This window comes from Leptinotarsa decemlineata, unplaced genomic scaffold (genome assembly GCF_025532065.1).
Source record: "Leptinotarsa decemlineata unplaced genomic scaffold, Ldec_3_MD MMD2_P_RNA_scaffold_6, whole genome shotgun sequence".
NCBI lineage: Eukaryota > Metazoa > Arthropoda > Insecta > Coleoptera > Chrysomelidae > Leptinotarsa > Leptinotarsa decemlineata.
This window is the reverse complement of record NW_027412533.1, coordinates 17,848,095-17,862,720: the sequence shown is the minus strand read 5'-3', so window position 1 is coordinate 17,862,720 and position 14,626 is coordinate 17,848,095. Positions and strand designations below refer to the sequence as shown.

General features: G+C 30.5%; 1 protein-coding gene across 5 annotated transcripts in view; it reads right to left on the bottom strand.

The window, feature by feature from the left end:
• The window catches only part of Fas2 (neural cell adhesion molecule fasciclin 2), a 117,013-nt gene that overhangs the window by 18,695 nt on the left and 83,692 nt on the right, over positions 1–14,626 (bottom strand). For 4 of the 5 annotated variants that reach the window (XM_074170066.1, XM_074170068.1, XM_074170069.1 and 1 more), the window contains exon 6: positions 13,651–13,834. In XM_074170066.1, coding sequence (XP_074026167.1) covers positions 13,651–13,834 — 184 coding nt within the window. Of the gene's footprint in view, positions 1–4,405; positions 10,665–13,650; positions 13,835–14,626 lie in introns of those variants that run through there. The other variant, XM_074170071.1, reaches the window with a different exon arrangement.

Below are 14,626 nucleotides of genomic sequence, written 5' to 3'. Positions count from 1 at the left end.
TAATCGAATGCGCTAGAAAATTTCGCCGAAATTCCATCGAAATCGGTAGCATTATTCTCGCTACATCTAGAGCGCCAGCGAACATCGTACATTCGCGCACTGTTAGCTACGTCACGATTGGTTTATAGTTACCAGTGGTGTTTTCTTTAGGGCATGATTCACAACATTACCCCCTTTCCTGAGGTTGTTCGCCCCGAACAACATTCCAAAAGAAGACATCACGACCTATGTAAGGACTCACTCAGCCTCTATATGTGGACAACTTTAGGCTTGCTTCTGGGTGACAAATGAATTCTGTACACCAGATCGTTAATTTTTTTGGTTACCAAGTAAAGTCCTTGCCATGGTCTCTGTAATTTGGTGCACAAAGCTTTGCGGCGTTGGGGTTGGTGGAGCCACACTGCGTCGCCCTCCTTGAAACTCACTGGCAGCGACTTTTTGTCAAATCTTATCTTCATCCAATCGCTGGAAAGCTGTGATTCGGTTCTGACAAATTGGTGTACAATTTGCAGTCTCTCCTTCAGGTCATTCACATACTCTATCATTTGAAATCTTTAAGTGCTCAAAGGTAAACTTTCAATTAATAATGGCTCCACTACAAAACATCAATAACTGCTCATGAACTTGTGAACTAACCTGTTTCTTCGATTGACACATTGTGTACTTATTTTTGGAGTGGCATTCAATTTCTAAGTGAATCACAAATGTTTTATGATTGATCATTGGTAGAAAATTAGTCTGTACATTATTAATTGGTGGAAAAGTAGTCTGTAATATATTATTTGATATATTTTATATAACAGAGGAAGTTATCAATGGTGTGTGAATACTATGAGTGTGACGTCAAAGCTAAAAAATGATCCAAGTCAAGCGGAGAAAAAAGAACTTGAAAATTCATGAATTTGATAATTTCCAAAATAATTTTGCAATTTCATGTTATCAACTTATCTACGAGGATGGTTTGAAAAGTTTCCGACCTCAACATGAAGATTGCAGCACTCGTAAATAAAAGCTAGTGAATTTCGTTGTTCATCTGTTGACAGCTACACACCAAAGTGTCAGCCATTTTGGACTCGCAATTGTTATGTGACAGTCATTTGAGTGAGTTGATGTGAGTGTTTTCAAGAAAATGGACTAAATTGAGTATCGAGCTGTCATTAAATATTTGTCTTGAAATGCAATATGCTTACGCAAATCAAAGATAAGTAGAATTATGTGTATGGGGACTCTGCATCATCATTTACCACAGTGGAATTTTTGACAGCTGAATTGAAACGTGGATATAAGAGCTTGGGAGACGATGAATTTTCGGGAAGTCCGAAAACTGTAACTACCGATGAAAACATCGTCAAATTTCACCAAATGGTGCTAGATGACCACTGAACTGACGTGAGAGAGATCAACAATTTAAGCATGAGGAAGCTGACAACACACCGTCTCACACCTCAGCGGCTGACATGTCAAAAATATAAGAATTACGGTTTGAACTCCTTGACTATTCACCTTACTCACCAAATCTAGATCCAAGACTTCTTTTTTTCTCTCACCTAAAAATTGCACTTGGGGGACAGAGATTTTCATCAAATGAAGAGGCGATCAGCTTCGTGAACAATTACTCTGCAGAGAAAAACGCCGAGTACGACGGGTTACAGAGACGGAAGCATCGCTGGGAGGAGTGTGTAGAGTTAAAAGGTGAATATGAGAAATGAAAAAAAATCAAAAAAATGTCTTGTATCTTTGTTAAGTCGGAAACTTTTCAAACCACCCTCGTATAACCATATACGTCAATATTTGATTTCTGATTTGATTTCAAGCGCCGCACTTTTCGCAATACTTAGCTCGACTGACAGCCTCAAATGCAGCCTACTCCGTTCCTGTGAAAAGGGCAAATTCTCAATATTTTGCTTTGCGTTTATGATATCGAAATAAGTTATTAGAGAAAGTTGCTTGGAAATCGATTTTTCCCTACATACCGAATTTCAACGCAAAATTCTAATTTCATATTAAAGTCCGATTTTCAATTAATAGTTCTAAATAAGAAGCTACGAAAATAATAAATTCGTTATAATGTAGGAATGAGAATGAAAAACCTAATAATCATTACGAATACATTCATTTCATTGATTTTGACTATTTTATCATTTCTGTAGCTTCTTATTCGGAACAGTCAGTTGAAAATCGGACTTGAATATGAAAATTACTGGGTTGAAGGCCCATGAATGTTTATGCCTGTACCAAAAATCAAATGTCTGCTTTCAGAAATGGGGTGTCTTCATTTCAAGTATGTCACACTGTATAATAAGAGTCCTATATTATAACTAGAATGACCATATACATTATAGGAAGTAAAGAAGTTCAACATACAAAAGAATTCGTAACTGAATATAGAATTTGCACTATTTTCAATAAAAATTTGTTGGAAAAGGCTCAATACTGTTTTTAAAGGATGTTTCCAGTGGTTTGAAATGCTTTGATGGTCGGATTCATTTGATTTCAATGAATAGTTTTGGTAAAATGATTGGGAAACATATAACAAAAACTATTATTTACAAAATAAACCAACTAAAACCAGCACGACCTTATTACTAATTACAATGGAACCTTGCCATCAATTTAGAAAATATATATGCATATAACTTTCATATTGAAAATAACAGTTATGTGAGTGCACACATGTAGGTATGAACTTCCTGTATCTATTATTGCAGAGAATACTCCTGGACTGTTTTTATGAACATATTATCAACTGTGTAAAATATAATGATTGAAAAAATTAAAGTAGTCTAGTGAACTTGTTGTTGATTACATTCATTCAATATAACTGCAGTATCTGAGAAAGATGTGTTTTTAGTTATACACTTTGAATGTATTTTCCCAGAATTGAAAAATGTATACATAAAATCAAGCATAGTGAACTTCAATACCATATCACCAAGAGAAACGGCATTTTTTCGGTATTTGTTGTACCTATAGTTTTCTGAATTTCGTTTTGGTCCCGTCAACTGGATGTGCGTTCGTTAAAAGGGCGATAGAGAGGAAATTTGACAAGCTGTATGTGTCTACAGTAATCTTTGCCATGATTTCTGTCTGAGTTGAATTTGTAATATATAGAATACTTCTTTTCTGTACGGAGCTATGTTCACGAGATGCAGGTAACACCAAGTGAACATAACGGTAAAAATTCGATGAAATTATTTGGAATAATAGACTGAAATACTCTGAAACTAGTTTGTAACTAAAAATATATGTAGGGATAACCTCTGTAAGGAAACTTGCACAAAGTATGCACAGTTGTTCCATTGGTTTCTTGTTCAGATTTATATGAAACGTTATTTTCTGAGAAGTAACTTCTTTGAATTGGCTTAATGTGCTTGAATGGAAGCAAAAGCCAATAACATAGAGAGAGAACTATATTTGAAACAATATTTTTTTTCAATACCTATCCAATGATTTATAATTTGGGAATGTTCATTCAGTGGATCAATTGATTTCATGTCAAAGTCTATATAAAACGTTATTTGATAATTGAAGTTCATTTTCAATTGGGAATGTTCATCTACATATATGGCGACAACTAAGACCTGGTTTCCAAGTGTAATTTCTCATCAAAAAACCCTATAATTTTCCAAATGCCATATTTGCTTCGGTTGATTAGTTCACGTAAGTTCCTTTCTTGAAATACTCACTATGTATTTCGATAGTCAACTTTTACCAAATTACATAATTTCGTAAATGAATTGTTCTGGATATTGCATTTTGCAAATAACATTTACTCTTAGTATGTACCGAAAAAATGCCTCGCACATCGAATATCACCAACCAGAGGGTTAAGTAATTTGCACCCTTCAAAAAATGAATCCTTCATAGAATTGGGGATATTTGAATGTCATAAAAATATATGCCAAACTATTCTAGATCTAAGACAGGACATGCTGGTTTTTAACCAAAATTGCATGTTTTTCTGGAAAAGGGGTTAAAATTCATACTCTTCATCAAGAAAATTAAAAATTATGTAAACATAATCAGAAACATTATTAATCCGTTTTTATTGTGTGCTTTCTGGAATACATGAAAAAGAATTTTTGGGTATCGTGTGTGTGTGTGTGTGTGTGTGTGTTAGTATTTACAGACATCTAGGTTAAGACACATGCCAAGGCAAATAATATGACCAAGAAAGCGGAGATTATCACAACTACCTAAACCTACTGTTACTAAAAACTCATAAATATTCTAGAAATGGAAGCAACATATATAATAACATATAATTTCTTAGAATATTTATGAATTTGTTAAGCTACGTACACTTTCAACGTGGAGAATCCGCTGTGTAGTTTCAATTTTTCTCACTTAAGCCACTCTTCGACGCTTCACAAAAAAACAAAAGCACGAACATCAAAAACAGAGGCATGTTTCAAATGATTTATTTAAATTTTCTTATAAATTGACAACTTCATTTATAAACAAGTAATATAACTAATATTGTTTGTATTCACGTTTACGAAAAAATTATTGTCTGACTATAGTACAATTCCATTATGGTATGTACTAAATTCTCAGAAATATAATTGCATTAAAACGAAAACACTGTTGTCAAGGTTGTGATTCTATATATTTTATCATCATTTTTCCTCATCTGTTTAGTACAATTTCCATATGCCACTGCAAGGAACACCTTGAGGCAAATCAGTCATTTCTGAGAATTTAGTGCCTACTATTTTGGAAGTATAATATAGATAGAGTGTAAAACTGTATAATTACACACTAAATCATCTCTGAAAACCTCTCGGATAAAATTAACTTAGTTGTCTTACACTATAAACTATGAATGAAATGTTTCCGAAGTTTCAAGTTAATAATAATTGCTAATCATGCGACTTACATGCAGTTACATGTACTAGATAACAACATGAACAAAGAAAATATGTTCACAGAAATATGCAAGTCCATTAAAAATACAAATATGATCAATGATATTCACTTGCACATTCCTCGAACACAAAATGTAATCAAACACTTGATTATCTTATTTTTAAAACATATTTGATAATATTTTTCAGTCTTGTATCACATTGCAGTGAAAGTTATTGAACTACAATAGATAGTAACCAAATACTGAGATTAAGTATAAAAAAAAATTCCAAGTTAACCTTAAAATTTTATATAAGCATAGCTATCAAGTATTAACTCATCTAGAAGTTTCAACTGAAAACATACTTTTCTTATTTAATATAAGTACCAGCAGACTTTCCGTTATTTCCCTTTCAATGATGTGAACTATTTATTTGAAAACTAACACTGCTACAGCTTTTTTGCAACCAACAGTTTTGATAAACCAAAAAAATGAATTTATACGAAGAACAGAAATTGATTTCCTCTCATCTGAATGGCCATAGAAATTTTAAAAAAAAATTATTATTATGAATTATTGCTTATTCTTTGATAGCTCCCATATTATGTCTCACAAAAAAAATCAAACTTGAAATTGTTAATGTTGATGAAGCAGAGAATTTTCATTCTTTATGAAATTTAAAACAACATTAATGAAATACAAAACTGAACATTGGGCACTGTATATACTTTCATCAAACTGAAAAATTGCGGTATTTTGATATGGCAATCCTTTGGCATAAAAAACTTAATGAAATGATTTTCTGTAAGTTTGTACAGATTAGTAAGATCCTGAAATTTGGAAATTACATTGTAGACTTATATAGAAGTACATCTTCAGGTTGTTATGTCATTCGAGTTGTCTCTAAGGAGCTGAATATAAATTTACAATTTGCACACAATATTTATTCAAAACGTTTTCATCTTTGAAATGGCATTTAAATATCAGTTTCAATCTGTCATCCATCGTTTCTGGAACACGAAATCCTGACCATGCTGTGTTTTTACATATATTAGAATCAGTTTGTATCGAGCACTTAAAATACAAACATCAAATCATTCCATATTCAACTGATAATACTCATTTGAGACACTATTTTATGCTCTCAATTTCCATTCTAATCCGAACTCAGATTGATATTTCAATAGAGCTGACCAATACCTTATGAAAATGCACTATTGCGTATCCAAAAAACACTTCAATGTGAGATTTCCACTGGACAGTTTACAAAACCACAACACGTATTTCGATATACAATAGCATCTCCAGACATCACACATTATTGTATACAATGGCATCTTCAGGCTTCACAATACTGTGTAACGCCTGAAGACGCTATTGAATAGCGAAACACGTGTCGTGGTTTTGTAAATTGTCAAGTGTAAATCTCCCATTGAATTGTTTTTTGAATATGCTACTTTATTCAAGAGCAAGAAAATATTGAATAATTTTTCTCTTGCTTTCCCGTAGAGCAACATATATCTTAGGGATATCTTTTTCGCATCTTTGATACATCTGAATGTCTCAAGACGTCGATATCTTGTTTTAGATATTTTTGAGATATCCAGTGAAAGACATATTTGAGATATCTTTTTAGTGGCTCCATATTTACGAATTAATTTTGAAACTTATAAAATTTGTTGCAGAACATGTATTTCACTATTTTCAAACGTCAAACAGAGATATGAACAACCTATCGTTCAGAATGGGAGCAAGAACCTCTATTTTCATCATATCTATCTAGAATGTAATTGAGAAATACTTTCACATATTGCTTCTTTGAAAAAAACACTTTGCATCAGAAAAATACATAAAATTAATTGAAGGATTCACTGAATTCCTCCTCTTTATGATGTATCAATTGATAAATATACATATAATAAAAGTGTACTTGATCGCTGTCTGTTAGTCTTTCCATCTGCTTGTGTGTTCAACTGTTTGTCTGTGCCCGCTAATCTCAAGACTGGCTCAACCAATTTTGATACGGTTTTCATCTATGTTTCAATGTTTTGTGGTAAGTTTCACTGAACACTACAATAGGTTCATGAATAAAAAAGTTTAATATAAAGAATCACGTCAAACATTTGTTGGAAAAAATATTTTATCAATTTATTGTTAAAATAGTTAAATTGACAATATCTTCATTAATCATTAGATAACAAAATTATTTTTTAACTAAGCGTTTGCTGTAGCGAATTTGATTACTTGAGAGAATGAAAAGCAACTAAATTTGGAAATAGAGTAAAATTATGAACTGATAATGTTAATTTTCACTGGTTCTTCTAGCTTATTGATAGTGGTTTTGAAATTCTCACTTGAGAGAAAAACAGTCATTTCATTCATGAAATATTTTTTCTAACATGCTCAGACAAACTCAGATTGGGTCTATAAAATAGTTTTGATTATTTCATTGACCCCGAAAAACAGTGAAACAGAAAAAAAATTTAAATTTTAGTTTCTTTTCGAATATTTCCGTTTATTTCTTCAAAAAATGGAAAACATAAATTGGTTAATTTCTCAATCATTTCAATTAAAACTCATTTGATATTGTAGTAATTGAACATCATTTACATGGTGCCCTTTCATAGAGGACTTGTATCTTAATACACTTTTTAACAATCTGGTGAAATAAAATAAAAAAGTAAATATTTGCTCGTCTGCATATGAAAGAAGATACATAAAATTTTGTCAAATATGTGGTAAAAATTATGATAACAATGACTTTTTATAATAAATATTAATGTCCTAATAATTGAACAACAGTAACGTTGATTTTTTATCTTTACCTGACTGGTAGCAATAAAAGAAGAATTTGATATCAATATTGATTCATTTCATTAGTTCGGACTTGTATTGTCTGATGAAAATGTCTAATAAAAAATAAAGTCTACTAAATCTAATATAATGATTCGAAATCCCTTGAAGAATCTTTAAAAAATTAAAAAGATGAGCTGAAAAATAACAATTATATTATGAAAAAAAGATATTGAATAAAATACAGGCAACAATCAGAAAATCGAAAAATTGAACTATCAGCTGATTAAAAATTATTAACAAGAAATGAAAATTACAAATTGACTTGAAATCTTTTAATTTTCATTTCTTATTGATAATTTTTAATTAGTTAATAGTTCAATTTTTTGTTTTTTTGTTTGTTTCTTTCATTTTATTTCATGGTAATTTCAGTTTTTTTGCCTAATATAGTTATTATTTTTCAGGTAATCTTTTTAACTTTTTATCGATTATTTCAGGGATTTCAAATTGATTTATATCATATTAGACAATGGAAGTTTCAACTAATGAAATGCACCATGAAACATTGTCATCCACCTTCGAACAAACATCGATATTAATTATTTAGTCTCAAAGTTTACCACAATCCAGGCATTGCTTAACACTTTCTGCAAAACTTTCAGCACAACCCAAAACTATGAACTGTTTGAAAACTATCGAAAAATATGAGAAAATGTTCCCTGAAATTAATCATTTATTGATTTATACAATGAGCATTTAATAATTTTCGATTTTATAATATATTCAACATACAAGGGTGTTTATATAAAACTACTTATACATTGTACTTCATGTTGAAATCCTTACATTTGGGGCACTCATTCAAAAAGTTTTGTTTTTCTTAAATGAATAGGGCGCCATATTGAATTTAATATATCAAATACCTACGCATATTGACCAATTTCAATTTGTCCATGAAGATTAATTTTAAGATGGTGAAAACATCATTTATCATAACAGTGGTACAATCAAAGTCATGAAATGATGTATTCAAATTTCTATAATCCTCGCCAGCCAGTCTGTATATAGTTACATTTCAATTTGCGTACCGTTCAAAAGATTGACTATACTATGTGAAAAAGGATTCAATATCACAAAACTTCAGAAATATTATGCTCAAATTTTACTAGAGGGTCTAATATTGTGAGTTGCCTTCCTAACGAATGCTAAGGAATTTTAATTCAGACTATCTAGTCTGAAGCTAACACAGCTTCTTGGTTCTTTATATCTATAAAGAACCAAGAAGCTCTGTTAGCTCGGTTATGTTTCAAGATCTGAAATCAGGAAGATTTATCCGATGTACTTTGTGTTTACGAGCGTTAAATTCTATCTCCATGAAATGATAGAACATTATTCATTCTGAGTAACTTCTTCCTAGATAATTGATACTTAGTACTTGCTTCCTGTCTTGAACATATGTGGAGTTATTGAATTGACTTTAAAAAAATTTGTGATCTTATTAACACCAGTGTTTCTGTTTGTGCCCCTGTAGTCACTTGTCATAAATCCCTGTTTCCCAAAAAAGAAAGAAAAATTCGGAAAAACAAAAAATCCATTCATATTGAAATATTCAATTATCCAAAAGATGGAAAAACAAATATAGCAAAAATCTAACCTTTCTATAAATTACCACTCCCGGTTTAGGTCTCAACTATAATTGAATAATGCCTCTCACTTGATGAAATCATACACCTCCTGATCCCAGAATGAAGGTAATGTAACATTCCAAATTACATTCTTATCATTATTGTCAATGTATTAATACTCACAAATTATTTTACTTCATGAGCTTGAATTGTTCCTGTATGTTGAAATCCAATAACTTTGTGTAGTTTGTGTCATTATTATTATTATCATTATTTTATATATTATTATTATTTTGACCAGCTGCGCATTTTCGGAATATAATCGTGACAGTGGCTCACCCAATGATACCTTCCTAATTTACTAGTCATTATGAAAAGGATTTTTTACATTTGAGTGTACAAATATTGCAATAAATTTAAAAACTCGCATTTGAGCTTTGTGACTACATTTTCTTGAAACCATGATTATTAATTTCCCAGAGTTTGGAGTTTGAATTATAAATGTCTGTGCTTCTCCCAAATAAGAAAAATTAAATGTTTGCTCTTCGAAGGTAGATAACCTGATATAATCAACTATTCAATTCATTATCAGAAGGGTTCAGTTCATAACAACATCAGAATGTTGTCGAACATGAAGATTGGCAGAAAAATAAACTGCATAAAAGCTTCATGATATTATCAAGTGAACCTCATTTGTTCATAATTTGTGGGTTGATTCCAATCAAACATATACAACTATAACTACGATGTTAGTAACAATTGAAACAAATAAACTAAAAATAAAATTGGCCCAATAAAAACGGATTAAACATCGAAAGCTGCAATAACTATATCAAAAAATAAAATAAAAAAACAGGTCACTGCCATGCGCTTTTTGATTTTTCAAAGTTAATAAATATATGGAATGTTGAATTCATGCACATTCGCTCTTTAGAGCAAATAGAAATACAATTTTTTTTAAGCTATTTACAAAATTATTTTGCTAATTAATAACATTTCAGAAAATATTGTATTTCCTTTCGGGCCATGAAATAATGAGTGACTGTGCAAGTAGATAAAATGAATTGACTCAGATGAGACAAAATTTGATTTCAAGAACTTCGAGTTTGATGAATATTCTTCCAATCTACAAATAAATCTGAATAACTTATTTTATCCACCGTTATTCTCTTTGTTGTCATTTATTTACAAAAATCTATTAATTACATGATTTGGGAACACATTCAAGTACAGTTGCACCTGTATAATATAATATAGTCAATTTCAATACAGACATTTAGAAGTTTATCACCATTTATTGAAACGGCGCACAGTAATCACAAGTATAGTCATCGCAGCTTGAAGATGGCTTAAAGAACTTATTCTCCTCGCAGAGTTCCAAAATAACCCTGAAGAGGCTAGAGTTCATTCAAACAAATGTCAGAATAGGCCACACTGTTTCAGATAGTTACCAAACTGTCGAATAGTCTGATTATATTACTTATTGAATCTGCATTCAGTGAATGCTGGGAATGTAATGCACCAAATAATAATTGTCATTTCTCATACTCCTAGCAAGGTTGTATACACTCATATCAAAGTATTAATAAAATAATAAACCTCAAAGTATCCACTGCCAACAACGTTCTAGTGAAAACCCAAAAGCTTTCCATATCCTAAATTCACCTTTATTCTCATTGAATCTATTTGTGAGACATTTTCTCATAATGCAATGATGAGAGAAAGCAATAGAGAAGTGTCCAAAAAGTGTAACATGTGGACAAACTAAAACCACTGGGTTCAACTGAAAAATATATCAGAATTTGATTAATTATTCAGTTAAAATACTTCAAATAGTTTATAGACCAGTCAACATCTTGAACATCTTGATAATGTGGAATGAATAAATATTTGCCATGGCACACTTCTTTGAAAGAAATAAACATTTTTCTGGGGAATCAACTACAACATTTTTCGATTTTTATCATATTTCATATACTGACAACAACTATCGTTGATTTTTTACTTTTCTATTATTGAAATAATATATTATAAAAATGTGTTTTCTCAATTGCCAATGATATTCCTTTTTTTAGATTCGTGTGCTGCTCAAACAATTTGTTGATAATGATACTTAATATTGAGTTTGAATGTGGTATTATATGTTTGGAAATATTCATTACACATTTTTGTAACTATATTGATCCTATTTTTGGCTATATTGAAAATATATAAATATAAAGGATGGAAAATTATAAAACAGGTTATAGTCAGGTTAAAATTATTCAAATAAATCTACATTTTTCTCATGAAAGATTTCGACTTTGAAAGATAATTAAGTTTGAAAAGTTATGTAATAGTGAACTTACCAATCTTTAAAAAGTAGATTACATAAAAAGCTACACAGAAAATGAAGAAGATCATGCCATAGTTGTAAAAGATGTTTTGGCGTTTTTTATTGATTACCTGATTTAGATACTTTGAAATTTCAAATCACATAATGCCTTTCACTGTATTTCAGGAAGTCATCATACTCTAAACATTTCATTCCAAGGATTTCTCTATACTGAATGTTATGCATATTCAAAAATAACTACAAATAGTTTGAAAAAATTGGTTCTGATAAGAGAATTTTCACATTTTCGGTTGAATGTCCAGAATGTAATTTTATAGTTATTACAAAATCGTAGGTACTTTTTTTTTATAACAATAATAATTTTTTCTTTCAACTGAGAAAAAAAAAATTAGCAAATCACTTTATGAGGACCATTCGACTTTTTGGTGAACATTAAAATATTCACTCAGCTAATTGATAAAGGGAAACAAAATTTTTACAAAACCTATTTTAATAATATTTATAAACAACTGAAAATAAACATAATTTTGAAAAATATGTAAATTGGGTGATAAAATTATAACTACGTGATTTTCTTTAACCATTGCTATGCTATTTTGATTCAAGTACCAATTCAAAAGATGAAAAAAAAATGACTAATCACAAGTTATAGATATGGATTCATTACCTTTTGAAAATAAAGAATGGTACGTTTTTCTTTGATAATACAACACATTGTTCAGAATGGTATATTATTATTACATATTCTTCATTCTTCAATATTGAATTACTCTACTTTGTTTCTTGGAGTTTTCAGTTATTCAAACTTCCACAATCTGAAAAATAAAGCTAAATCGATAGAGAATCTTCAGAAGTATATAAATGGTAAACTGAAAAGTTCATCACGAAAAATTACTGTGTAATATAAACCACTGAAGAGTCCAATTAATCAGTTACTTATTTGTAGTAACAAATTTTGCCTGTAAATAAAATGAATGCCTGAAAAATTTTAATTTCCGATAGTATACATAAATAAACTTACAAGATGTTTTCCGAGAATTCAATATAGGTTCATATTTCAGTTATCAACTTCTCGCTTTAGCAATGGTAACCAGGTAGGTACTATCAATTTCCACAGAGCTATTTGATATTAGGAATTAATTTGATATTAGGAATTTGATTAGGAATTAAAAGATTATTTTTCAATCATTTATTTTATTGCAAAGCAAAATTAGTGAAGTCGACTAGATTCTCAATAAGTAGTTTTCAAGGTGAACTTCAGATTCTCTATTGATTTAGCATTATTAATTTTTCAGATTGTCAACGGTTGAATACCTGAAAAAACAGAAAGAAACGTTGACTCATCTACACAATAAAAGTCTCTCAAAGAATATTTTTTTGTTTAATTCAAACATTTCAAATAATAAGAAACATAATGAGTTGAGATAAATTGAAGTAAACAATTATAACTGATTTCGAATTCAATATTCTCGAAAATATTCAAAATGATATGAAATTCGAAACTGATTTGTTTTATGTCTCATATTCTCAAATTTGCAATTCACATAAATGTATCTATTTGAAAAAAAATTTTGTTTTGCTTATCACTATTTCATTCTTTGGTAGTCAAAAAACAAGCTGCTTCGAAACATTGAATCATTTTCTGCTCAATTCTTGCTATTATGTTTCTGTAGCAAATTTCGAATATATTTTTAAAAACACCAAATGCTCATACAATATCTGAGTAAAAATGCTTTTATGTTCATCGGGAGAGACTCTTGAATTTACTGCAGCGTATCAGTGTGTATAACAATTAAAAAATGAAAATGATCAAAACATACTGCTCCAATATTTCTTTAAAGTGAAATAAAAAAAAAAGATCTCTGAATCAGAAACAGCATACCACTGTCCACAAAATGAACGTAGCTATAATCAATAACAAAAAATGAACACAAAAAACTAAACCAAGAACCTAAAAACTGAAACAAAAATCAAAACAACGTTCATTTTCGCCAAACAACTTGAACTACCGTGGTATGTATTGTAAGCATAATATTCTTTATTCTCACCTCTTGCCGTTCGCACTTTCACTTGAGCTGGAGAGCTATCACCGATGGCATTATGAGCACGCAATTCTATTTTGTAAATTGTGTCAGGATGGAGATGTTCTAATTGGTAACTTGTGTACTGCACAGATTGTTGGATTTGCTCACTGCAATCTCTGTCTCGCCACTCGCCGCTAATTTTTTCGGTCTGAAAAATGAATTACTGATTGATTGCGCTGAGGTTATGAAACTAACTAATGAGTTGAGTTACATGCATTTTCATTATATTATTTTCACAACGTTTCAGCAAAGTCTCATTTGCCATCTTCTGGTAATGTATATATCACCCTGTCACCTTGAATAACTTTTGGTACAATGATTCGATATTCTCTTTATTTTGTATTTGTGTCATTCTACAATTAACGAATACCTACCAGGTGAAGTTTCAATTGGTGTTTCTGTTTTTGTGAATTCTTGAGAAGCAATGGTTTATACGCTTCGAGAACGGACTGAAATAGTGAGTTTGTATTACCAGAATGGAAATAGTTCTAGAGCTACTGCCCGTATGTTGAATGATAATCATCCAGGAAGAAATGTACGACATAAATACGTTTCAGAATAATAATTCTGTTGTTCAATAGAACAATTTTATCGAAACTGGATCTGTTAACAATAAAAGGCATAACCGTTCAGAAGTTATCAACGATGAAGCTATTTGTACTGCAGTTCATGAATTGAATGAAGATGATTTCGATAGACGTATCGAATTTTGTAAAAGTCTCATTGAACGGATCAACTTGTATCAGAATTTCTTGTATAAAATTCGTTTTTTCGGATGAATGTATGTTTAGTTTGAATGGAGAGGTGAATCGACAAAATTGTCGATATTGGAGTGATACGAATCCTTATTTATACTGTCGAATTCATACCCAACGACCTCAAAAACTGAATGTTCGGTCAGGAATTTTAGGTGACCACACCATAGGACCTTTTTTATTGA